Genomic DNA, 27,769 nt, shown 5'->3' on the forward strand with positions numbered 1-27,769 from the left:
AGTCACACCCGCTGCAGGTCACTGTGAGAGCCCTGGCCTTCAATGGCACCTTGGCAGACAGGGGAAAGCCCTCTAGCCCAAAGGACAGTGTATGATTGTTTTAACATATCGACTGACTGCCATGTACAGACTTGGAAATTACAAGTGCACAGATTACAAAAGCATAAGCATAACTTAAACTGTACACAGAGTTATTATTTGCATCCCTGACAGAGAGATGACATTTCATCGTCCCCTGCCTGTTACTGATGATGCTGAGCTGTTTTTGCAATATCAGTGTCCTTGAGAGACTAAAAAACAACAACTCTGTGTTGCCCTTTCACAACGGAACATCGTCAAAGTGTGCATAACAGTAGGCTATGTGTGCGGTAAGAAGCACTGGATATGACATCAGATCTCTGAAATGTCTCCGTAAGCAAGTTTGTGCTGAGTCCACATCAACAAACGTGTAATGTGGTAAGAGAGAAGTGCGTAAGCAAGCAAACACAGCGAGAGGATCCACAGGGAGATCCACAGGGGCTCCTGAGGGAAATCAGGATAAAATGGTAGATAAAGATTCTAGACTCAGCTGACCGTCCTCTCCAACACAGGGAATTATATAAAAATGGAAACGGAGCATGAGAACGACATCATCTGGATTGTTAAGGTCTGCTCTTGGTTGCTAACCATCATGCTGGATGTTGCTGACTGCTGAACAGTGCAATGGCTGTGCAAGTGTGGGTTTACGGTATACTGGAATCACATTTGACCTGTGCCTAAGGCAGAACATGTGCAATTTAGCATTGAACATCAAATTCACCTGAATGCAAGTCTAGGACAAAACATTAAGTGATTCTGTAGATGTAAATATGTAAGCGTTTTTAAATGAATCATATCACATCTCAAAACATTGCAAAACAAGACACTATGTCCATCACTCATAACTATTATTACATCATTAGAACATTAGAATAATTTATACGGTATTATTATTGTATTTATTATTGTTATTTAAAAAAAGGTGTATTTTATTTTATTTTATTATATTTTCAACGTCAGGCACGCCCACAGCTGGCGAGACCATGACGTAGGCACGTCGTATGCTGTCAAACGAGAAAAAATGGCGTCGATATCAGAAATGTACGATGTGGGTTGGGAAGGTAAGACAAAAGACAATATAGATTCTCCTCAAGTGACATTGAGACTTGTTACATTTCGCGGTTTCTTTTTATTGTGCAAGAGCACGAGGGAGAGTTCTGTCCAGGACTTAAAAATACGAGCTAACGAGTCGGCGTGTAGCAGAGTAAGCTATTGCTAGTTAGCATGGTTAGCTAACGTATTGTGTTCATCCATACAGCAGACCCATACAGCACATCCTCACTAAGTGAAAGCCGTCATGTGTAACGTAACTGTCGGTGGTGTTAAAAGGTGCGTTCAATGTAAAGCTGTGTCGTTAAGCGGTCTCTGTCTGTTTTCAGGTAACTGCTGTAGCATGCTAGCCAGTCACAGTCATGGCATCGGCTAACGTCAGCTAACTGTATAGCTGAAGTTGTGTCGCAATACATTTCTGGTTCTGCAAAACACAATTGTTCTGTCAGTGCCGTCCTGTCCATGTGCGAGTGCACTGGTAGCACACACGGTATTAAACGTTTCACTCGCTTCTCTGATAATCTTTTAATTTGCATTAACGTTAAATCTGCTTCATGTGCTATTTTGTCCACAGAGATGAGAGACAAGCTGCGTAAATGGAGAGAAGATAACTGCAGGAATAGTGAGCAAATTGTGGATGTTGGCGAGGAGCTGATCAGTGAACACTCATCTAAACTGGGAGATGACGGTAAGTGTGTCAAGAGTAAATTATTTAACATCATTCCAAATAATCCTTCAGCAAGCATACACCCTACTGTTCAGGTAGACAGCGTGTCATCCGTTCCCTGTGGCAGTGCTCACGCCATATAATAGAAGTAAGAGATGAGGACAACCTGCAGGTGTGTTCAAAGTTTAAAAAATGTTTTTCAAATGAGGATCTTGTGCTTTGAAAACCAGCAAAGGTCCCTCTGTAATAAAACAGCCAGGCTGGTGTTATTGACTGTGGGTTCATCTGTGAGATATGATTGATCTCAGTGGGCAATATTCCGCTCCCTCGATTTTGTCCTCTCCCCCCTTTTTTTTGTTTTTGTTTTTGTGGTGGTATACATTTTTCTTTTGGATAATTTTTACACAGGATCGTAGGTTTCCTGTGATGAAGAAAACACAGTCATAGCTGAAAAGCCAAGTCCAGAAGTACAAGATCACTTCCATTAAACAGATACTTAGCTGATTTTAGGGGTAAAGGTAAGATACTTAAAGCATGAGAAGAGACGGGTTAACAATTTCTTTACCTTGCTTTAGTGTCTTAGATGATGAGTAGGCAACTTCATAAAATAAACAAGTACATTATCAGTAAAAGCAGACAATAGCATTGAATATATGCCAGACTTACTGTAAACGAGGATACAAGACAGTAATGGTGCCAAAGGTGCAATAGAAAGCATCGTCTGTTGCCTAGTAGCACACTGGGTTTTTGAAGCAGGAGTGAGTTCTACTTCCCATAAACATATTAAAGGTCATAGTCTTCCTTACAGTACTGTCCTGCATTACCCCATACAACTCCCCCTTTTTCCCTGGTCATTATGATTCATACGGTCCTCAGAAGAGGTGGATAAACACAACATGCCATGGGGTTTTATTGAAACCAGCTCTTAAATTGGCTGTGAAATGGGATGGCAATTATCAAAACAAGAGTTGGAATCGTTAAAGTCAAGAAAAACTAGAGGCATTTGTTTGTTTTGGCACAACCCGCCAGATTTTGGGCGGAGTTGGATTTTTATTATTATTTCAAATTAGCGGGGGGGGGGGGGGGGGGGGGGGCGTTCATTTGGCTGAGCACGTCCAGTTTGCTTGTCAGAGCTCTCCGTCTAGCATGTTGTATTTATTCCATGAATTGGCTTCTGTGGCTATTAGTCAGTATGTTATAATGTTACAGTCGACTGAACAAATAAACATTTATAGCTAACCACCAAGTGAAACATGTTTAAGTTTAAGGAATGGTTGTGCCTGTTAATGATGGCGCTCAACATGCCATGTTCTACAAATATAACAAATAAAATGTGCTGTGATGTTCAAACTTGCTTGAGATTGGTTTTGTATGACTAGAGAAACGTATATATATTTGACAATATTCAACCATTAAGCATCACGGAGAGGAAAATAGACAAAGCAGACGTCTGTAATTTGAACAATTCATAGGAACCACTCGACAGTGCAGTGTCACAATGTTGTGTCAAAGAAATATTAATGTGAACCACAGTCACACCATCCAGAGGCAGGGATGAGAAACAGAATTCGTCGGTCAGCTACTTTGCTTTCACAAAGCATCAGCAGTGTTTTTAACAATGTTAGCAATGCTGTTGTTTAGCTTTGCTCTGATTTATATGCCTAACGTTTTCTGAAAATACAAAAATCCCCTTTATCGTGTCTCTATAATACTAGTATATAGTAGTTCAGATAGTTCAACTTTAGTCTGAAACGGAGATGGGATCATAACAACCCTAACCACTGTTTTTTGCTGAATAATGTTGCACATCATTTCCTCAAATGTAACATTTCACCTGAAATTGAATTAGTCATTTATTACCAACCTAGTGTGGGAAAATGAAAAACATGACTGTAAAGCCTTACACGAGGGCGTCTATTTGAAAGAGAGATTCTTCTTGTACTTCTGTCCAAGTTTTAAATGAATGTAAGGTGTAAGGCAAACTCCACGAGCAGCTGTTGGGGACGGTCTCTGAAGTTGCGACGTTGAGTGTTCTGTTGGATCTGTAATGTGCCGTGTTACAGCGGAATGGAAAGGGCGTTAACACAGTCTTCTTGGTCTGTGTCTCTTCTGCCCAGTATGGATTATTTATGAGCAGGTGATGATTGCAGCGCTGGACTGCAGTCGAGATGACTTGGCTCTGGTAAGTTTTTTTTTTTTCTTTTTTTTTTTTTTCCATAGCGCTCTTCCTCACACGCCCTAGAGCTTCAAAAGCCATCGTTCACTCTCTCACAGCCATTCCTACTTTGCAGCAACCCCCCCCCTTCTCTGCCAAAATGTGAAAATCAGATTTTTTTTATTTGGCCAAATGGCATTACTCAGTCTGTACTTTGAGGGGGAAAAACAATTTTCTGAGAGTTTGGAATTGGAGGGTGTAGCGACTGAGCGGAGAAGCATGCTTCAAGTGTTAGCTGAACTTGGCCATCATTCATGGAGTTCAACTCATTTTTCCCCCTCAGGGTTTATTTTGCCATCCAAAAGCTTAATACGATGGTTCTGTCTTCACGTTTTGAAGTATTCATAGCTCTGAAAATGTTCAAATCTGCATGGGATTAAAAAGAAAAAGACGACAGATCATGATTATTGAAATAGTTGATCTCCAATCAGTATGGCTGTGTGACGACTCCCTCTGCAAAACAGAATGACTCACTGAGTACCGAACAGGCAGGACTCAGTCAGTGGATTTAGTTGCCTGTTGGCGATCCTCTCAGCCCTGCTGCCAGACAGGGAAAGCATACGGACCAGCCGACAGCTGATGGATGGCGTTAACATTTCAGGTCCCACTGCAGACTCTTTCATCTCTTTCAGGAGAATGCTGAATGTGATTCGAACAATTCCTCCGCTCTTATTAAGCCCAGCCAAGCTCCGCGTGGAGGCATCCTCGACCACCTTCTTATAGTAGCAAACGTGTTCGCTGAACGGTTAACACACGCAGCAGTAACGGCAGGTTCTCACATCAAAGACTGAAATTGGCCTTTCGACGGACTGTTTTGAAGTCGGTGCCTTAAGTTTGTTTAGCTGAAACACTGGCAAAATCTGACATTTTCAAGACGGGTGGTTTCTATCTGTAGAGGTATGTGTGCGTGTGTGAGCAAGAGTGTAACATAAACTTTAGGTGCAGCCAACTATAATTGGTCTCTCTCCTCTGCCCACATCCTTGCAGACCTGTCTACAGGAACTGAGGAAGCAGTTTCCAGATAGCCACAGAGTGAAGCGATTATCGGGCATGAGGCTGGAAGCTTTGGAAAGGTAAGCATCAGGTACCAACAGCGCCGAGGGCAAAAAAGCCTCGCTGTTTCATAGTAAGGAGGCTCGGGGGCAAGAAACTGTTCGCGGATCTTAAGTGGTACAATGTTCTGGGTGTGTACAGTACGTGTGTGGGGTAGGTTGTGTTTATGTTGGGTCACCCCGCATTCCGTTCAGCACTGGGTAGTCCTGTGGCCCTTTTTAAGCCTGAGTCAGGGATTCCCGGGAAGGAAGTGGTCTGGATCTGGATCCCACTGTTATTCTGGGGGTCCCTCAATCTTCTCTGGTTTCTATTCCGCTGTAGTTTCCTTATTGTGTTACCCCCTCCTCTCTCTCTTTGCCCTCCCTATTTTCATGCTTTCTTTTCCTGTTTAGTTTTCATCTCGGTTTTGCAAGTTTGTCAGACCCACGTCCATAATGACATGTTGGTTTTCTTTGTGAATCTGCGGATAAAGAAAGAAAGTAAGCATATTGGAGAGCATGAGCAGGAAAGATAGACAGGTGGTGTTTTAGTCTGTTCTGAGCCTAAGTGAGGGTGCTCCAATCTGTTTACTAGCTCGCTCACATTCCCCGCCCGGATCACCATTGCTGGTTTATCGGTTGTGTCAGAGTTTATGTGATAATTGAGAGTGATTGCTTCGGCGCTGTCACATTAAATAAACGACACTCTGGGATCTAATTGGCAGCAGACAGAGCTACACTTGAATGACACAGCTTCAAACAGCTAGGCCCTTCCCCTCCACCCATGTGCGCGCACACACACACGGTTCCTAAATAAATAAAGCAAATCAAAGTGGCTCGTGAGTGGTCGCCTGGTGCCATCTGAAATCTCCCAAAGTGTGGCTGAGTAATAAAGTGAATGTGAGGGAAGCAGCAGCGCTGGAAGTGGGCCTTCTCAGCGCTAATGGGAACCAGAGTTGCTTCTGTCTGTTGCAGGCGGTGGGCGGGAAAGTTTCTGATCACTGAACCCTGCCTTTGGCTGCTAAAACGTCAGCGTTGCAGATTGCCCCTAATAGGAAAAAAAAGAGTAAAAATCATCCTTCAGCGCCTGATTTGACATGACAAGTGAAGTGCACATACCTCCTATTCCCAGATTTCTTTACCGTATGATTTGATATTTACAGCTCATAAATTTCCCTTTTAAACAGTCATGTGGGCTCAGTCCAACCGTTTGAGGCGCTCTGTGTTGGATATTGTTGCCTATCCGGTTCGTGTGTGTGTTGTGGTATCATTCATGGGCCAAGAGACGGATAACTGAACCAACAGCTTAGCTGTGGATCTGGACCGACGTAAAAGCAGCAATTTCATTTTGTTTAAAGGTGAATCAAACGGGATACAATCAAATCTAAACACAATCTTCCAAACGGTGCTTTGTTTGTATTGATTTCATGAATCATGGTGAAGCGATATAAGCCTCTCGCATCGTCGGCCGTGTGACCAGCAACCTGAACTTAAACCAGTGTTTATTTCTCCCCTTTAGAGCACCACTGATTCCTGCACAGCCTCACTGTAATCATAGGAACCTGCCATGTTGTATACAGAAACTTGATTACCTTGAACTGTTTGATTTCCCCACCGCCTCATATTTCCCGACTGGGATTGGTTAAAAAACTAATTTGTATCCTTTTCTCTCTCTCTCTGGCTGTCTGAAGGTACGACGAAGCCAACAAGCACTACGATTCCATTCTCCAAGACGACCCCACCAACACGGTAAGACTGAGGAGGAGGGGAAAGAAAGGGAGAAATCCCTCAGTTTAGCATTCTGCTTTGTGGTCTCAGCTTTAAAAAAAAAAAATGTATTTGGAGGGCTTTAAATCTGCAGTGGCACTTCGGTGTTAGCAGTGTGAGTTTGCTCAGTTAAACTCCCCTTGGCCCCTCCGACCCCAACCGCAGTGCTCATCAGCCCTTCACCCACACAACTGCAAAGTGTTCAAGGGAAGGGGGCTAGGTGGGTGGGTGGGGGCTGATTCATGGTCTTAGTCAGTGGCAGACATGTTTGATGGAAGTAAATCGTAAATAAAGGTCTGGCCTTTGAAGATGGTGATTTACTGGACCTCTCAGACCCCCCCCCCCCCCCTCCCCCTGAGTGAACGTGGCTGAGCTCCTGTCCCACCTTCTCCGTTGCCGTCTACCAGCTTCAGATGCAAAGTCTGCTGTTAAACCAGACAAGCCCTAAATAAATCTTTATTCAACTTCTCTGAAGCTCCCTCCTTGCTATCATCTCAATTTACAATTCAACTCTGTGAGATGACTTGCAGTCCAGTCAATGTTCTGCCAATCCCAAACCACCAACCTGAAACATCATGTACCTGCTGTTAATTGTTTCCATAAGGACATGTGGCCCATGCGAGAAAATAAATCTTTCAAAGGGTTTTCAAAAGAAACCATGACCTTATTTATTTTGGCTACACCTCTCGACCCAAAGATGTTCGACACGTTTCCTGTGCCACGCTCGCATATGCACCGCTTTTAGACGTTTGAAACATTGTCTCTCAGCTGGCAGAGTGCTACAGACACAGCATAGGCATTTGTGCTTTGGATGCCATGCGAAAAGTTCTGCACATCATCAGTTATCTTCTTTAAACAAATAGAAGGCTAATGAATCGTTACCTCACTCTGATACACCCCAGCCCGCCTGCTCCCACTGTAGCCTCCTCATCTTTATCAAGCCACAGCTGCTGCCTCCCACCATGTTTCACTCCCACCCTCCCTTTATCAAGACCATCCTGGCTTAAAACACGGCCGCTCACCTCACTTGTACTAAAACTTCAGGAGCGGTCGAGTCACGGGATGTTCTTTTTAAATCAGAACTGTTTATTTGACCTGGAGAATGGTGCATAACAATAAACATTGAACACAGCCTAATAATCAAGACATCATTTAAAAATATAAACTTATTAAAGTAAGGAATAGGCTGAATGACACAGCAACAATGTGCTCAAAATATATCTTGTCTGGGGCAGAAGGTCAATTACAAGTTGTTTTTATACCGTTTGAAAGCATCTAATAAGTATAGATTCTATTAAAAATGGCGACGTTACCGAACACTAATGCCAGAGAACCAACAGCTGAAGGAACTATAGTTTCTCTCTCTCATAGCTGTCGCAAAGCAAAAACATTTGTATGGTCTACTTTCCCAGTGCATGCTCAAGTCTTGATCCATTCCATGGAGATATAACACTGACGTTTGCAGTGAATACTTTGAAAATGTTTTATCCCAGTCCTGCTGTCCCAGGAAGAAAAGCCTCAAATCAATGTTGTTTTCTTTAGAACGCATTGAACCACTGTTTAGACAATGGGAGTTGCAACTTCAGTGAATCCCAGGGCACCTCCCCGACACGCCGTAGGTCTTCTGGGGATTCCAGTGACATCGTCGGAAAGGGAATGGTCGGTTTCCTGGTCTCTGCATGCTGGATACTGCCACCCTAGCGAGCGGAGGCTGTCAGTCAAACCCCGGGGCCAGGAATGGAACAAAACAGACAAATAGGTCTTCTGTCCCTGGGATGTTAACCTTTTAAACCTTTTTTTTTTTTTCCCACAATCCTCGTCCTGAATGCCTTGCGTGTAGCGGCTGGTAGGATGGCATTGTTTAAGTCACCTGTCTTGTGAGCGAGGGGGGCATATCTCCTCCCTACATGTTCTCCAGCATTGCTCCATAGGATGGGGGTCTGAGAAATGGCGGAAAATTGGCGACCACAAGGAAGACTTGCGAGGCATCCCAGCATGCGAAGCAGAGATTGGAAACTGAGCTGTTGTAATTACAGGCTGTGGAATAGATGTGGTACCCATTAACCAAAATTGTTGAATCAACAAAAATTGCTCAAGGTTTTTATTTATTTTTGCCATGGCAGCGTCCAAAAAATGTTTCAAACTCTTATCCCTTCCATTTCTTGCTATGTTCCAATACCTACAGCAATGATCTGGCAAAATTCTTGTCTGCGTGCGTAAATGCATTTTTTTCCACCTTTTTAAAATGTTTTATTATATCTTCGTGTGAGCATTTCAGATTACGCATTAACCACAACATTTGCATACAAGGATGCACCAATATCACATTTATTTTGAGTCATTGAGTTGACTCAGTGATTGCATTGATACTGGATTCCAAACGGTCTCGTTTCACCCTAATTGTTCAATATAAAAAGCTTGTGTTTCTTAAATAAGCCGCTGAGGTTGACTTACATCAGGAGCAATTACAGATTCACTGTCGGACAAGATTATATTGTCATCTGAAATCTAAAGCCCCAATTCAGAATTGGTGGACGGCATGAATGTGAAGGAAATTGACAGAAATAATAGTTTGACTTACAGATAACAAAATTGACATTACGTTTTGTCACAAATGAAATAAATGACCCGTCTTTCGCTCTTTCACGTCTCCCTTTTTTTTCTTCCTTCCAATCCCGCGCATGTACAGTGCTAGGTGTGCCACCCTTGCCGCGATGGTTCATATTATAAGGGGAGGTTGCGGTAGGTCGTAGCAGAGAGCCAGGGGTGATGTAAATAATCCAGTCCTCACTCCTGAGGCCTCCTCAGAGCGCTAATTAAAAACGAATCACGACAACGGAGGGCTCAGACCCACTGCCAGGTTTTTCTGGATCATTAGTTAGAGAGAGGAGGAGGAGGAGAGAGAGAGAGGAGTGGTTTGGAATTGCTCTCATTTAATAAAGTGCTGTGTGACTCTCTGGGCTACCAACTTCCATATGTTCTCTTTGAGCCCCAAGTGGTTCTTTATCTGGGGAAGAAAAAAATCTGGGAGCGAAGAGAGAGAGGGGTGGGTGTGGTGATGGCCGGAGCGCACAAGTGCAAAACAAAAATCCCCATTCAACCTCAAAATAGTGTGTTTGAATTTTTTTTTTTTCTGCTTCCCTTTTTTGGTATGGTGAGAGGAAAGATCCCACATGCTTGTAATTTAGTCTGAAGTGAGTATACATTCCTGATTCTCACACAGCATCAAGTTCTGGTGAAATGCACTGCATGTAAAATAGTGTGATCTTTGTTTTATCGTCAGCGGATGTAAAGGAGGAGGAACGGGCTGACCTGTCACCGGTCATTGTTGCTCGATAACATCATAACGTATTTAAATCATTTACTCTCAATTGGCCTTTAGACCACCCCGATAATGGAAATACTCACTGCTTCTGATGTGAACAGTGTGCTTTGCGAGTAAGATGTAGGAATATTACATTTTGGGGTATGTAGAAGTCATTACTTTTGATCCTGTTAACATCGTGATAAAACCAAGGATTCTAACTTATTGCTTGTGTGTGTTTTCTCTTGAGAAGCTAACGTATAGCTTGAGGCTGCAGTGTCTCTGCAGGTCGCCGTCCCAGCTTGATGGATGAGTGGAGTTCTTGCGACGGCGGTGTCAGAGGGGGCCCAAATTTACAGCTCCCGAGACATGACTCACACACAGCCTTCAATGGATTTGGTTAGGACTGCAGGAGAGGAAGCCCTACTTCATCAAGTGCCAGTCCATAAATACAATGGCTGGCAGGGCAGTGCACTTCTAATGGAGCGGCAGCCTCCTGTTAAGGTTTTCACTTACTACCAAAAGGACGACGAGGAGGAGGGGGGAAGGAGTAAAACATTTGGAAAAGTCGCAGGAGTAATACTTTCTAATTCAGATTGATGAGAATCTAATCCACCTTAAGGTCATTCCAGCATCAAAACGGAGCGGAAAGCAATTTCCAGCTGATGTCAGTCGGGCTGGTGGAGCGCTAGATGCGTGCCGTGCCGGCGGGAAGACGAGTGTTGGGGTTTGAGGGAGTGTGCCATTTTCCCCACTTGGTTAGTTTATGACTCACCCCTTTATCGCAGCCACTGAGCTCATTCCAGCTCCCCCAAGCATGGACTAAATGTGTGTCCATCTCCTGTTGGACGCCGCCACTAACTATTTCCAATCACGTGTCGGGAGGCTTATGTTCAGTTGAGTTTCCCAGCGATAAAATGAATTAACTCGACAAACTTGGCATTCGCGTCGAATGTGTCGCCGGCCTTTTTTTTTTTCACGCCGATTCATCTCGCAGAAATGATTCAGTCTCACAGAGATACTTGGAATCGGATTGTGGCGCGCTGAAAAGAAGCTAATGTACACACTTAAAACTCACAACTCTTACACTCACTCACCCTCCCCCCCCCCCCCCCCCCCTCACAGACAAACACTCGAGAGCTGAGCTCCTAATCCTGTTTACTCTCTGCTCCACAGGCAGCAAGGAAGCGCAAGATCTCCATACTGAAGGCCCAGGGGAAGACCGCTGAAGCCATCCGGGAGCTCAATGAGTATCTGGAGCAGTGAGTGTTTGTACGAGAGGGTCAGCCCCCCCCCCCCCCCCCCCCCCCCGGCTTTTATTTTAATTAAAAACCAAGTTTGCGTTCAATTGAGCTGGCATGACTAGCGCATGAAATGCCAGCAGACTGTTTATCCACCTTGACGGTTGATGTTTGTACTTACAGCTCTACATTACTATGTAACAAGTGCATTCCCTGTTTTAATATTCGAGGAGGAGGAGGAGGAGGAGGAGGAGGGAGGAATTGACATGGTTTTTGTTCACAGGTTTGTGGGGGATCAAGAAGCGTGGCATGAGTTGTCAGAGCTCTACATCAACGAACACGAGTAAATACATCTCTTTTTTTAATGCACCATATTTTATATATGAAATCAGATTTACTTTGCACTTCCTAATGGCATACAACACAATTGTGACTTTTTTTTTTACATTTATTTGAAAAAGTAATTTATCACGTAAATGAAGCTCGATAAGTTTGCTTTTCAACTTTGCATTGAAATGTTTTTATCAAGCTTTACAATGTGCGTCCGTTCACGAGTAGACGTATGAATAGATGTAACAGGAGGGCCTCATTTTCTCCATTACATGCATGTACTTTTCGGCCTGTCTAATCAATGTACAGCTTTGAAACAAAAGCCCATATTCTTTGTGGTTAAGACCAATTTGAACCAAAATACAATTCAGACCTTTTGATCTTACAGTTGGAGGATAAACTAAACTCCTGTTATTACAAGGGTTAGCTACTAAGTATTCTGGAGCATTGATTTCTCACAACAAATTGAATAAAGATCCCGAGACGAGGTAGAAATGGTAAATATCTCAACGGGGTAAAAGCATAAAAGGAGATGCAAAACAGGAAATGATGTATTCAACCAGCTGTGTGCTCATTGTCTGTTCAAACACACTCACTTGATCTAAGAATGGTTAAACCCCAAAAAAGCATACATTATTTTCCTCACATCAGTTAAATATGTCGGCATGGCATCATCATGCTCGACCTCATAAAAACAAATAATTTGAACGTGAATTTCGTTGTCTGCGTCGCAGAAAGTACACGTTCTGAGGAGAGATGAGGTGTATCTGCTGCATCTGAAGTTTTTATTTTAGTGTGTAAATGACAGATGTTTTACCATTTTTAAAAAGTGCCTTGGAAACCAGTAATCTGTTTGCAGTAAGGCGGGCCACATGTCCGAGATGTATCTGTCAGCTTAACGGGCCGTCCCATCAGACTGACGGCTTGATCTCCGGAGGGCCGTTGCATGGGCCACAATGGAAGGCGGCGAGATGCCGAACTCAGCCAGGGGTCTGAATGGAGCCCTGTCCATGTTTGTCACATAGAGTAGTTTAATAGGATTTCGGTCCTAAGCCCCTCTCCTACATATGAGAGCCAGAAAGACTTCCCGGCCTCCCGCTGATATCTCAGTTGCCAAGGAGAATGGCCAGACAGACGAGAGCATTGTCGGGAGAATTTTTTTTTTTGTTTGTGTCACCTTTTATCCCCCCCCCCCCCCCCCCCCCCCTCCTTAATGTCTGGGGCTCAGAAGTAAGTGAAGCGGTGTCTGTAGTTTGAACTATGGTTCTATACGTGCGTGTGTGTGCGTGGGGGGGCGCTGGCTGCTGGCTGCTCGGTTGCTCCGGTACGACGGCAGCGGCAGCAGGAATGTGCAGCGCGCTGAGAAGGCTACTTATTGGATATTTCGTGCTTTTGTCCAGAGGCTTTATTGCTGTAGTAGCCAGAGGAAATCCAGGGGTGAGCGGATTATCTCCGGCTTATCCCAACACTTCTAATATCACACCATTCACTCCCACAGCCCCTTATCTACAGGCGTGTCAATTTCTTTTCTTTGTTTTCTTTATTTTGGGTTACAAAACTCCCTGTTTCTTCCCCTCCTCCTCCTCTTCCGGAGAGCCGGGCATTATTGTCGCTCTTTTCCAGAGGATAGAGCAGGGGCCCAGAGAGAGGGAGAGAGAGAGCACTTGCTGTGAGATTCTCAGGAGAAGGTGGTGGCACTTTTCTACCCCACACCCTCCACCCCTCCCAGCCAGAGAAAACAGAGGGTGACGGAGAAGCGAGGAAGAGAAATAAACTCTCCTCCCCTCACTGCGCGGCACCCTGGGAGCTAAAAATATACAAAGCAGTGTGTCTCTGCCCTGCTGTTGTTAGGGGGGTTGCAGCAGGCATCGGTGTTAACGCATTAAAAGCGTAATTAGTAGCCCCTGAGTTGACACTGTTAAAACAATCCTCGTGCCAGCGGTGTTTAGACAGGAGATTATTTTGTCTGTTTTTGTCTGCACGGAGCAACTGTCGGAACCGGCTGCCGGCTCTCCTGACCCAGCGAGACTTGACAGAATTGACTGGTCATCCAGAATTACAGGATAAATAGTAATCATTTATTCAAACGTACTTAGCGCAGTCTGAATCCATGTTTGTCTCACTACGCAGTCAGAATGTGGTGTGTTGAAATATGGGGGTGGTGATGGTGTTTTACTAACCTCCAAAAGAAACAAACAGGATTCTCACAGCCTCGCACATGATGGTGGCTACAGCCTTACTCCAGCACTGTGGTGAAGAGCGAGCTCAGGAGCGTCCGTAGAGAGTGGCTCGGTGATGGGGGGGGTCAGAGGAGGAGTGGAAGAGGTAAGGGTCTGGCTCTGGTACAAGACTCTGGTTGAGGGGCTGATGGAGCGGGCTCTGTTGCAGGCCACGGCCGCGGCATGAACATCTGAAAGTCTTTATGGAGAGGAAGTGGTAATTGTAAGCAGCCCCAACCTTCCAAGCCCTCTGATCTCCCCCTCCTCCTCTACTAACCCCCTTCCCCTGTTTATTTCTTTCTTTCTCTGTCCCCCACCTTCCTCTCCCTTCTAATCCTGTTAATCTGTCAGCTAGTTACCATGGCTGACTTAAAATAGGCCGACGTGGCGGGCAACATTTTTGGTTCCCGCAAAAACTCTTTACTCAGCATTTCCCTCTTCCATAAGTCCGTTGATGCGAGCAGTTGTCCATCGGTGTCTCTTTGAACTGATAAGGATCGTTCGCAAAAACGCGTAAAATCTTTAAAAAGTGGCATTGCTGAAGAAGCGAAAGCTCGAAGAATTGTTGGGATGTGCTGACGGACGGCCAGAGCAGCCCCACCGGCTTCTGTTTTACGGCTCTGTGTCCGATGATATACTGTATCTGGGCCGGTGAAGGGGAAACTGTCTGAGTAGTGGAGTAGCGGCAGATTAGTGTGAGGTCAACAGCTCAGCAGTCTGCTGCTGAGAAGTGATCTCATCTGAGTACAGGCACAGTGTGCCAGCTCCTACTGTAGTGCTGACCTCAGGAAGGTAGTTAACTACACATTAACGGCTGAAAAACAACACACACACACAGACGGACAGGATTGATCCTCAGGACTGAAGATCATCACCGCGCTAGATCGGCTTTTTCCTTTTGTTTGCTGTCTGGACTTAAGCTTGTAAATAATGATGTCATGTAGTGGATCTTTACAGATCCCCGGCTCAAAGTCCGTCGCGTGTCAACTGACCCGTACCCCATTTCAGATTTATACCCGCAGCTTTATTAGACGTAGATGTTGTGCTTCACAGTTGAGCAGGCTAGAGGATGACATGTGCACAGTTGTATCAATCGGCTCCCTTGTTCTCCTTGTCATTTGCACAGCTATGGAAAAGCGGCGTTTTGTCTGGAGGAGCTGATGATGTCCAACCCTCACAATCACTTGTACTGTGAGCAGTACGCTGAGGTAGGTACTCTGCCTGGATGTCAGTCATCGAGCATGGGGGGGGGGGGGCAAGCTGTGGAATAAATGTTAGCGCTCTGTGAACGGCGCCTCTCTGTAAAACAAGAGAGACACCGACACGTACTTAACGTCACTGGGAGCACAGGCCCATGAAAGCAGATGTGTTTACACTGGGGTTGTCATGTGTTGCTTATTCAGATGTCATGCTGTCATTGCTCGAGCCGCCCTTCAGCACCGCTTATTGGCCGTGTTTAATGCCTCCTCACACAGGTGAAGTACACTCAGGGGGGCTGGAAAACCTGGAGCTGTCCAGGAAGTATTTCGCGCAGGCGCTGCGGCTGAACAATCGAAACATGAGAGCATTGTTTGGTCTGTACATGGTGAGTACTGCTTTGCATGAGGAGAAAGAAAGAAAACAAACTTTTTTTTATTTTTTTTTTATTTTTTTTTTTTTGTAACCCTGTGGTTTGTCAAGGTTGAGGCTGGCCAGTGAGTGTGTCAAGCACAACGTGTGTGTGTGTGGGGGGGGGGGGGGGGGGGGAAGTGCGAAGAAGGGGCTCTCAGACAGGTCATCTCACTGCTGACTCAGACTCAATGGTGAACTCCAGCAATGGAAAAAAAGTCTGCCCCTCTGGAGTGCTTTATTTTAGTAATAACACCCCTATGGTTAGACTTTTTTATGTTTCTGACTTAAATAAATAAAGTAGTCGCGGAGTTAAAAAAAGAGGCAGGAGAGAGAGAGAGCAGGAAGACTGCTGCAAGCATTTTGTCACCGGCAAATTATCCAACCAGGTGCCAGTTTGATTGTAGTCTCGGCCCAGCAGCCCTTTAATCTACATATTTCTTTAAACAGGATGTTGTCTGCTGGTGCCAATGCATCATATGTAAGTGAGACTTGACATAAAAACACAAACGAATAAAAAGGTGGAGAGGGGAAGCAGGCCCAACACAGAGAGGCCCCAGTGTTTTTCCTCTGTGCTGCGCTGGGATTCTTCAGGTAGTCCAAACACCTCACAGCAGCTCATTGCCTCTGAAAGCACTCGGAGGTGTAGGCGGAGTACGGCAGGGCCAGAACCAAGACATTGGCTTTCTGGTAACTCTCACGTTCTGTCCGGAGACAGAGCAGGCCCTGTGCGGGTCTCCTGACAAGCCGTCCACTGACACCCGGGGTATTATCAGGCGGGAGTTTATTCTTTATCGGTCACAGATTCGTCTCGAGAGTGTGTGTTTTGCAGATCGTCAGCGAGTTTCGGGGGTCCACAGCTTTCACAGGTGCAGGAAGTTCAGTGAAAGGACAGGAAACTGTCACCAAACCACTCAGTCGGACAGAAGACCTGGTAGCACGAACCGCAGTCGGGTTGTGGGTTAGTCACCAAAAAAACCCCAAAAATAAACCGGCGCACGCAGTTGTTCTGGGATAGCCTGTCTGAGTTGACAAAATATAAATTTAAGGTTGCTCTTGGGTCAAGAATAGAGAAAATGCTGACTGAAAAATACAGAAGCCAAAGCGTTTGATAGAAGAAGAAAGGAGCAGGGCCAGGTTGAGTTGGTGTGTTGTTAAAGTTCCAGCGCGCTGGTGGCGAGGGCTTTGAAGTGCATGCAGGGAAAGCCCTCTGGGGTTCGCTGTGTGGCGATGATGGCAGCAACATGGGAAAGACATGGGATGTGCGGTTCGGAGGGGAGCTGTCGGGGGTGGCCAGAGGCCGTGAATCACACAGCGGTCCTCTCTCACTGAGCGCCGTTTTTATTCTTTCTTTAAAAAAAGAAAAAAAAAAGACAAAAGGTCTTTTCATCGCAGCGAATCGATGGTGTCGGAGGAATTAGGCCCCGTTAAGTGACGGTTCACGTAGGAAGCATTAAAGCGCTCACTTTTTCCTCCCCGTGAGTGATTTCTCCTGTGTCATCAGGCCAAGGTCTGCTTTTTCTCTCCATTCTGCCACAATGACTGGTGGAGTGGTAGATGGTAAGAGTGGTTGCACATTCATCTCAATTCAGTTTTATTTTTTATTGCCGTTTCAACAAGTTTTGATATAAGGAACCCCCCCTCCGCTTTCTCTCCTTCACTACTTCTTCCTGTTTTCTGTTTCCCCTTTAGTCCGCAAGTCACATCGCTGCCAGTCCAAAAGTTAGTGCCAAGGTGAAGAAGGACAACATGAAGTACGCTGGCTGGGCTGCCACTCAAATAAATAGAGCCTATAAGGTGAGTCTCATAACAACCGTCATCTCCTCTGTGTGTGTTATTCTTGCAGCTGTTGTCATTACTCTCGTCTTGCCTCTCTCTTACTGAAAAACTACTTTCCCCCCTTCATTCCACCAGATGCAACCACTTCTCATGACTCTTCTGTTGTGTTTTTTTTTAAATTTGCTTTCATGGGTTGTTTTCACACAACATCCTAGAAATCCCCTCATTTGCATAGTATGTGAAAAGAATTCCCGGCCACCGAATGACCCCAGAATGTGCGGCGATCCTGGAGGATGCCTTTCGAACTCGCAGCGTTGTAATAACAACCTGGAGTGTCTTTCGCCGTGTCTGGGTACATTTACTGTTAATGTGTTGATTTAAGGCCACAAACGTCTGCAAAGACTTTATTCCACACCCGGGCCTCGCCGATGAGCTTCTCGCAGAGCCACAGGCTGCTCCTGCGACGACCACAATCACGCTAAACTGTAGCAGAGAGCTGTCTACATCAGTGGTTCTCAACGCGAGGTTCAATGACCCTGAATCTGGGAGGTCCCCAAGCCAATTCACAAGCCGGATTATCGATATTAATGTTTCTTCAGTTGCAGCGTTTCCTAACTAATCATACATTTAATATGAAATCAACGTAGACATTTAGATTGGAGTCTCTGAAGTTAAATCTGATCGTCGGCGGCCAATGAACCCATTTGTGGTCCATTTTGAGTGTAGGACAGTAAGTATAGTGACGGACCCTTGAGGTACCGGTATGTGTTGTGACTCTGATATATTACTATAGAGCAGCGGTTCCCAAACTTTTTAGGCCGCGCACCCCCTTCTACATCCCGACCGGGTTCGCGCACCCCCCCCCCCCCCCCCCTTAATAAAAAAAAAAAAAAAAAAGAAGCAACAGAGCCTTTTAAGCCTTCATAGCCGCATAAGAATCGGACCAATGAGAGAACAGTTTGCTCGCGCGTGGCATTTGTTTACAAGATTTAGTCCGCTGTTAAATGTTGCAGTGTGAACACAAACCGAACAAAGGAGCAACTGCAACAAAGCAAACGAACTGAAGGTGTGAAAACGCCCTGAAACACTGCAACAAAGTTTCAATAACTTTCAGTGACACAAGGCGTCACTTTTAAAGAGCAATACGGATGCGAGCACACACGCACAGGCTCAGAGGCAGATTATCACATTTAATTTACAATTAATGACCGACTAATGTAGCCAGGATGTCTGCGGACAAAGCATCGATGCGGCGACACAGTGTTGTTGGACACCGAGATCATGCACAACTTTTTTGCTTCTTTCTCCCCAATCATACATTCCACCATCTCTCTGGCAGCTGGCAAGCTCACGTCTTCGGCGATTGTGTGCGGTAGCCCCTTTCTCGCTATTCTGTAACCAGATATGAAGCCCGTAGTGCGTCATTTATAGACCCAACACATGAATGAGACTCCAGTTGTTTTTGGCTGTTTTGTAACTCCTCCAATTTCGATATAAACAATGTAAGGGGCTTTTGACTTGCACTGGCATGCTTGGTGTTCAGGTGGCGACGTAAATAAGAGCTTCAGACTGTTAGCCAGAACCTCACTGCACACCACGCACTGTGGCTTTGGGGAATCTGCGTTGCCAATCCAAGTGAAGCCCAGACACACATACTTTTCATCATATTTCCTCTTTTTTTCCCAGTCTGCGCCGTCTCATCTTCCTCTGACTCTGGCTCGATTTCTTCTCCCGGTCTCTCCCCAATAACGCACCTCTCCGTTCCCCTCGCCTCCGATTCCTCTCTCTCTCTCTGTCCCTCTCCTCTTTTACGACTGATGGCTTCAGATGTCCCACATGACAGTTTTTAAATTAAAATTACATTTTTTTTTTATATTTAATATTATTACACCATCAGACCGCCATTACACTTTTCCTCTCGCGCACCCCCTAGAGGCAGCTCGCGCACCCCCAGGGGTGCGCGCACCCCACTTTGGGAATCCCTGCTATAGAGTGTAAGAATGTGGACGTACCAAGTTGATACGAGATGGAACGCTGTGTGTCCATGTGTGCCCACGTATTAGTATCGGCACAGGCACGCAAAGCAAGAGGGAAAAAGTGAGGAGCCTCCTCACATGGTATCACTAAAATGGTTTGTGCTGTTGTCATATAAACACAAGGATAAAAGCATGTAGAGGTGGTTTGGTCAACCAGGTCAGTCGGTCAAATGTCTGGTTTCCAACTGTGCATTGAATCAGTTATTGCCAGTTTCCTGGCTGTATACGAGCACATCAAATATGTTTGGAAACGGACATATTGTGACATTACTTTGGGACATCATCTGAAACTCGTTAAAGAGATGAGACGGCGGCATGATTGGTAGTGTAGCACATGTTTTCCTCGCTTAAATATCTTCTTTATTGCAAAGGTTGTGTGGCAGATGGTTTACCCACAGACAGGGAACACATTTCCTCTCGTGCTTTCAGTGCATGTGAGCGTGCCCCAAAGGTTAGCCCCGGGGCACCGCTCTGTTGCGGCAGTTACAACGCTGTTCCAACCATCGGCGTCATCACGGAAGCATAGCACCCTTTAGGTAAACGCAGTCAGCTCTGTCGGCACCGTTGGCTCGCCTTCGACATGTTCAGAGCCGCTGAGAGGCAATAGAAATGCCCCCGATCTCGGATCTTGCACCTTTTTTATATCAGGAAGCTGATACGAGCATCACTATGACCCACTAGAGCTTGATCCCGCCCCAATGCTTCTGCCCTGCTCTACATCCTCTTGTAGTTATTTACGTTGAGTGTGTACGTACAGTGTGTGTGTATGCGAGCCTGACACCACGCACATGTGCGCTTGTAGATGTTGTTTTTTGGGTTGCCGTGTGAGACAAGCTAAATGACAAGGTGTGAGGTTGCCTCCCCTCCTCCAGTGAAGTGACTTCTGAGACTTTGGGCCTCTGTCAGACCGCTGAAGGCTGCTGTGGGCTTGTGCTTGCTGATTGATGGCCCCCTTTCTTTCTTTTTTTTAAACATTTGCTCGTGTCAGTCGTCCACTTTTATTCGGCCCCCGGTACCTGGTGATTGTCATACCTCAGTGTGAGAAAAAGGTGGGCAGATGAGTGCAAGTGGGTGCAGACGTCAGCGAGAGGTCACCAGAAATGTAATTACCTCGGTGGGGTTGGTTGGCTTCAAAGCATCACTACACGGCCTGCTCTCCTGCCCTGAACCTCCTCACAGATTCTCTGATTAGCTCCTCTGTCACGGACCACAGGCTCCCACTGCGTCACCACTCTATTATCAGAAGCTCTAAATAGTCGTGGAGCTGTCGGGTCTGCTCCTACTGTTTGCAGAGCAGGGCGGGAGTTAATGTGGTGGTCTCACCTCAGGCCGGGGGAGATAATTGACTACCGGGCCCGGGGTAATGGAGCATTAGGCAGCGAGGCAATGAAATGCACCGATCATTACGGCTACCCCACCGCGCGCGCACACATCCTACATCTACACGGATGAGTCACACTGGGAAATTACGTGGCCAATTGCACGCCTTTAGCCAGCTGCTCTGCCGTGGAAATACAGTAACTGCTCGGTTCAGGCTGCAGTTGGTTCCTGTTTGTTTGTAAAGGCCTGAGCGCGGCCAAAGGTTGACTGAATAAAAGCCTCACAGCGGTGCTTTGTGTTGAACATAGAGCTGAGAGATGCAGCGCAGAGGAGGGACTGTGTGTGTGGGGGGGGGGGAGGTTTGGAAGAAAGCCAGGATGAGGGCACAATACTTTACTTCCTACAGCCAACCTTGTGTCTCAAGTATTGAAATGATTATGTTTACAATGAGTGCATGTGCACACACACTCTCTCGAGGAGCTCATCTCTCACCTGGAGGACATGCAGCGATGTGCTCTGTTGTCCAGCAGCAGCATTGAAACAGTATCCCCCCCCCCCCCTGCCTTCCTTTGACTCTGGGTAATGGTGTTTTCATAATGATTCAATTGAAAGGACACCCGCAAAGCTGTTCCCTCTGCTTGTCCTCTGCAGTGTTAGATGTGTCGTCGTAGTTGCTGACACATCTGCAATGCTTCTACACCAGGGGTGTCAAACATACGGCCCGCGGGCCGGACCCGGCCCACCACGTCATTTTATGTGGCCCACGAATCCGCCAGCATTTTTTTTTTTTTTACAAAAATTTAAAGTTAGATGTGAAAATAAAAATATCCCCATGGTCGAAATTATGAGATAGAAAGTCGAAGTGATGAGATGGCATGGTGTCTGTGTGCCGACATTAAAACTATCACAACAGGTGGACAGGAGATGCAACAGCCCATAAAGAGGATTTCCAACAAGTTTCTCAACATGCGTACTTCTCTGTACTGAAACGTCATCAGTCTCAGCCCAAGTACTGTTCCAATTCAAAGTTCACATCGAGCCAAGCACGGCCCTAATGCCCGGATGTGGCTCGCTCTGCCCATTTTACCCGGGATGCATCGGAGGTGACTTGTCTGTACTTGGGACAGCCAAATATCCCAGAATGCATTTTGCACCAGCAACAGGAAACAATGGCGGAGGAGAAATCACACAACTGGAAGTACGTGTTGTGGAAGTCACAGATATCCCGGGAAACTAAACTAACTATGTTAGGAGTACCGTAGTTACATTTACACCGTCTTACATTTACAACCGGCCCTTTGAGGGCGACCGTGATGCTGATGTGGCCCCAGAGTGAAAATGAGTTTGACACCCCTGTTCTACACAGTAGGCATCTCTTTTATATGATGATTGAGCCCCTTCAGGATGAATTGTAATAACTTGATGATCCCATCATCAGGATAACCTTTGTCATTTGTCCAATACTTTGGCTTTCTGACCAAATACCTGTTAAACTATTAGCGTTGCCCTCAGCCACAACTGTACTCTGTCATTGGTGCTAATTGGTGAATGTTAAGGTGGCGAACATGGTAAGCATTGTACTTATGTAAGCACGCTGATGTTAGCATCTAGCTCTAAGAACCGCTGTGCCTAAATACAGGGTGTGTACTTGACCAATACATAATGGTGTTGCTATGTTTTACATCTCAGTGTAACTCCGCAAGCTTTAACATTATTGTAACTACGATGGAAGCATCTGACTTGAATGCATACCATGTTTAATACATTTACTGTAATGTATATTTGTGAGTTATTTTTAGAAAGATCTTGATTCATAAATGTCTCTAAATGTGGGTGAAGTGAGGGTAATTAGACCGGCCCATCAGTCTAACCCTGGTCCCCTGCCCAAGGTTAGGGAAGTTGTCTCTCTCTCTCTGTATTTTTTTGAGGGGATGCCTCGTCCGCTGCAGAGTTTAATTGGGAAGAAGAAGAAAAAAGTGTGCGCGCATCAGTAATCCTGGATGTGCTTGTGGATTATCATTGTGTGAATTCCTGTGAAGCCCCGTGGATGCAGTGCACAGATTAGAGAGGGGTGGTACGTACTCCTGTACTGGAGGCCATGGAAGTAGACTAATCATGTGGGCATCCTGTTTCAGAACACACACACACCTACACACAGATCTAAAATGGCACTTACGCAACAGTTGAGGGGAAAACCTGATGATTAGTGGTATTATGTGACTTTGCACGGCCTGTTTACCAATGCTATGTAAAGACCACTGTCTCCTCTTTCTTGATCATTTTTTGCGAACTCCTTGAAGTGTGGTGTAAGGTGGATGTGTTTTAAAGTGTGTGTTCGGCAGAGAGACCAAACGAGCTGATGTTCTCTCTCCCCCCCTGTGTCTCTCTCGCCTTTCACCTTCCCTCTCTGTCGTGCAGCTGGCCGGTCGCGGCACAAAGGAGAGCAAATGCTCCATGAAGGCGGTGGAGGAGATGCTGGAGTCCATGCAGATCACCATGTCCTAGATGTCCTCGTCCTACGCCTTCCTCCTGTTCACACGCAGCCACTTGGGGAGAGACACAGCAGCTCAAACAGCCTCGCAATGTGACCAGAACCGGATCTCTTAACTTTGTTTTTTTACCTTGTTTTTCCTTTCAAGTTCGGCTCTGTAATTGATTGAACTAGACACGGACAATGGAAGACATTTGTTTAACTCGAGTGCAAAGGTTTCCTCCGCCCACCCATCTGGAACCCGCAAACAGAAAATTCCAAGTACTCCGATTTATTTAAACAAGTTCTGGTTAGTATTAACCCAGCTGTGATTTCCCATGTGACTGGATTATTTTGTCCGCCTGCATCCCATGCTGTCTTTTAGGGTCGTCTCTAACCCTACATCACTAATTTAGCACATCAAAGCTGTAGCTGTGTGAGTAGGAAAGATACGCTGTACAGTAAAAGCTATTTATAAAGACGATGTGGAGCCCCCACCTGTCTGCACTGAGGTCCTTTACTGTTTCCGTGCTATCTGTAAATGAAACATCTTATCTCATACTTTTTCTGTTTTGTTTAATCTATCAAAATGTCTTAATAAAAGTAGAACTGATTACAAATACTTTTTCTTCATGGGTGTTTTTAGCAGCGCAGTTAGTCGCTTGTTGTTTTTTTGGTTTTCCATGCGGTGAAATAGTCCCGTTGTACTCGGCAGGGACACTTGTCACATTTGAACCTGCTATAATTATCCTGGAGAAGGATGAGAGACGTTTGTCACGTCAAGGCCGATGTGGTAACAACAGGGGGATCAGATGGGGGGGCGGGGCCTCCTCTTTCCCAGCGATTCCAGCTGCAAAGTCCTGCCTTTCAATTATGTTGGACAGCAGCTGAACCAACTTCAGCGCGTGAAGAACACCTCTGTCATTTCAGTTTAGAGAGCCTCCAGAGAGCGCTGCCAGTAATTTACACGCCACAAGTTGGAAAGAAGAAAAAAAGAAGTGTTTTCATGAATCTGAACTGTCGAGACAGGCGGCGAGGAAAGACATTTTAGTGCTGTGAGAGGCCGCTCTCCTCTGCTGTTCACTTCGGTGTATATCGAATCTGAATTGATTGAGTTTATTCTTTTTTTTTTTTGGGACCGCGCTTGAATTGAGAAGTCACCAGCTCAAAGCCCAGAGTGTGGAAAGCTGTTTTCTGAAGTTTTTAATGCTCTGTGGCCTTGGTCAGTGGATGTCTGCGTTTGATTTGCCTCACCAATCTGGCGGAACCAATGAAGGCCAGGGGGACGCTTGAGCGTAAACTGATTTGAGTTATTTTTACAGGAAAAGGACTGAGGCTAACTGAGGCTCCTTTTGAAGAGTTACAGGGTGAGAGCTGTTTTGATTCGGAGCAATTTTCTGTGTTGCAGCTCCCACGCAAATATTGCCGCATAGGTCATTTATGAACTTGTAAAAAGAGGGGGGAATAGAAGGTTGTCAATCAGTTTGATGGCTCGTCGTGACTGAGGCAATAGTGCCATCTGTAGTCTGGATGAAGAATATAGGACTTGTGAGACCTTTTGACTGCATGCTGCAGTGAGTGAGACGGATCGCACCTGGAAGTAGACCGTCACCGTCATGCTTTAAACATGCGAACTTGACCGGCGTGTTCTGTTATTTCTAGCCCGTCTTCGACTCTGATTTACTGAGCAAGAAAAAGAAAGTGGGTTAAGCATCATTTATCAGTCATGAATTCTGATGAATCTTTTCCTCGCGCTCAGATGTGCAATCCAAACATACCCTTGAGTAAGAGTCAAGAAGAATAGCGTGTTGGGCCCCCGCCGAATCTATTAGACACTTCTCCACTGTTCCCAACACCTCCGGCTCCTGAGAGGCCCTTTCAAACCTTTGTCCCAGTAGCTCGGATCTCACGGACATCTCGTCGGTCCATACTTGGACAGCAGAGCCAGACCAAAAGACGGCGGAGAGGCGATGAGAGAACCCGCTAAGCCCGCCGGCTCAGTTTAGTGTGTGTAGGGGGATTCGCTATTAGTGCTGCCCATAATCCCGGATTCCCTGGGAGATTAGCCCCCGCAGAGGGTTTGCTTGTCCTCTGCTGCTCCATGGCGGCCAGGTTCGCTGAACAGGATGAGCTCTGGGATGATGGAGCAGAACCTGATCGGCCTATTCAGGAGGGGTGGCGAAAGCGGTTGATTTACAAGTGTCCCAAGGTTTGCTCTGAGAGGCAAATGATAGGGCAGCTTCACAGGGGCACTGGCGTGGCTGTCGTGTTAATTGAAGCATAGGAGGGTGGAAAGACCAGGTCCTGAGGGAGATGAAAGTGGAGGTCGAAGAGGAGCGGATTTCGCAGAGGGCGGGGGTAAAGGAGAAACTGGGAAGGAACAAGAAAGCGGAGGGCTGCAGGACATGGAGGGAGGAGCGAAATCTGCTCCATGACGCTCGGGACCGGCGCAAGGGAAGTTTCCCAAGGTGAGGGAGGGAGGGAGTGGAAAAGGAAGAGCGGGGCTCCAGCTAGCTCATCCGTCTCTGTCTGTTTTAGGGGGAGCGGCTGGGCGCGCGAAAGATGGATGAGGCATGAGGCATAAATCCTGCCCTGTCCAGGGCCTGGTGATGAAATAGTGTTTTGGCTACGAGCGAGGACGGACCGATCCACACGTCCAGCTTGAAAATATGGCAGATCTCCTGAAACAGGCTCCTGTGTGGCTTTGAAAACGACATTTAAAGAAGGAAAAGGAGATTGTTTTTATATAAAGAACATTGTTATATTTATATTGTTTTTTAATAAATACAAATGAACTGTTGCTGTGTCACTTGGTCTTTTGTCCTGTAAGTGGAAACTGTTGATGTGTTATATACCCAGAAGCACTGTAAGCATTTCGATGTTGAATACACGGTTAAAACACGGTGAAAAGTGAAAGGTTTTTACCGACTATTTGTAGACGTTGATTCAACGCTCTCGTTTAGACCAGATATCAACGTGATGTCCAATACTGGCTTTCAACTGATAAATGTGGATGTGGTTTCTTAGTAAGCCTCTAAATCATGATATATTAGTATTAGCACAATGTAGAGGACGAAAAATTATAGTATTGCAAATCACGTTTAAATCTGGTCTAAGCGTGAACGTCTTTTCAACGTCTACAAATAGTCGGTGAAAAAACTTTCACTTTTGGACGTCTTTTCAACGTCAGGCATAGACGTCTTTCAAACGTCTTTTGAACCAAAAAATGCTCACTGGGCAGCTTGAGTTTGTGCGTGCGTGCATGCGAGTGAGACTGTGTGGTAATTTCAACAATGTGAAGAGCCTTTGCCCCGTGGAATTAAAACTATTGGCTTCAGGCGATGCTCGTACTCCTAAACCTCTCTTGACCGGGAGGCTCCAGACTGCTGCGATCTTCTTCCAGAGGATATTCTGTGGCCTCCACGGGCCGTTCTGGTTGTTTAGCGCCGGCCTCTCGGCTCCGGGCTCTCTGGCAGCAGCCTCGACGTGCACTGCCGAGGCTGCATCCTGTCTGCAAACTCTGTGTCGCAGTCGTAGGGCATGTGTCAAATCAGAGAAGGGGCAAGTTGCTGGCTCCAACAGACTGCTGTTCTTTCCAGCACAGGCTTCCCAAACCGCAAATCCCCTCTCAGGGCGTCTTCTCAGCCAGAATGCACAGGCTTACCCCACACAAGGCCTGGGGCCTTAATTACAAAAAGGAGGGAAAACCAGAGCTGGCTACTGATTGAGCTTCCTGGGTGAATGTTAATGGCAACCACAGAGGGGTATTTTATACCCTGAGAAGGATGCAACGGAGCCGGGGAGTATCTGAAATGGGTTTGTGAATCCATACAAGCTGAAACGTGCTCTTTTATTCCATAGGCATTGTGAGACATCTCATCTGTGTACACTGACATGATACCATCCAGGAATGGTAAACACTATTTTACTACAGTGCTGGAGTCAAAGGAGTTCCAAGGCGTGGTGCCAGACCTCATTCCAACTGGAAACAATGGGACGCATATTCCCCCACGTTGTAGCTTTGATGCCGTGTGAACACTTCCCTCTCTCGATTTAAATTACCCACATACCATACTGTCAGTGGGAGAACATGACTTGGCACAGTCGCTCAAGGAGGCTGCTGTCTTTAGTAGCCTACAGTTCTGAGGTGCTTTTACTGTATAATTATCATTTTATGCTCATTTGTATTTCTAGACAGCTGTAGTAGCCTAACTAGGTACTTTTTAGACAGTATAAAGCTACAGCCAGCAACTGGTTAGCTTATTAGCGTAAAGACTGGAAATAAGGATAGCTAGCTTGGTTCTGTCCAGTAACACTGTAACATTACACTTCGGTTTTTGTACAGACTTAACACACAAGACATATCTTGGCTTTGTGGGATTTCATTTGCTTTGGACAGAACCAGGCTAGCTGTTTCCCCTCTTCCAGTCTTTGTGGTGAGCTAAGCTAACCCTCTGCTAGCTGCTGTTCCATATTTAGAGTGGTATCAATCTTCTTAGCTTACTCTCCGCAAGAATGCAAATACAGTAAGCGCACATCCCTAAATGTCAAACTGTTCCTTTTAAAACAAGCGCCGCCACCTCATATTTTAATTGTGTTTGGCTTCTCACTTAAATATCCAAATACTTCTTCCACCACTGCATGCTGTTAGCTC

General features: G+C 45.9%; 1 protein-coding gene across 1 annotated transcript; it reads left to right on the forward strand.

Annotated features, from left to right (window-relative positions):
* Nucleotides 1-1,079: 1,079 nt before the first annotated feature.
* emc2 (ER membrane protein complex subunit 2) lies at nucleotides 1,080-23,735 on the forward strand. The gene is given in 12 exon segments (XM_079275323.1): nucleotides 1,080-1,139; nucleotides 1,703-1,816; nucleotides 3,913-3,977; nucleotides 4,998-5,083; nucleotides 6,733-6,790; nucleotides 11,289-11,374; nucleotides 11,637-11,696; nucleotides 15,029-15,110; nucleotides 15,378-15,396; nucleotides 15,399-15,487; nucleotides 17,203-17,307; nucleotides 23,064-23,735. Coding segments are annotated over 12 exon segments (891 nt in total). The 5' UTR covers nucleotides 1,080-1,099; the 3' UTR covers nucleotides 23,151-23,735.
* The last annotated feature ends 4,034 nt before the right edge of the window (nucleotides 23,736-27,769 follow it).

This window comes from Melanostigma gelatinosum (genome assembly GCF_949748355.1).
Source record: "Melanostigma gelatinosum genome assembly, chromosome: 9".
Taxonomy (NCBI): Eukaryota; Metazoa; Chordata; class Actinopteri; order Perciformes; family Zoarcidae; genus Melanostigma; species Melanostigma gelatinosum.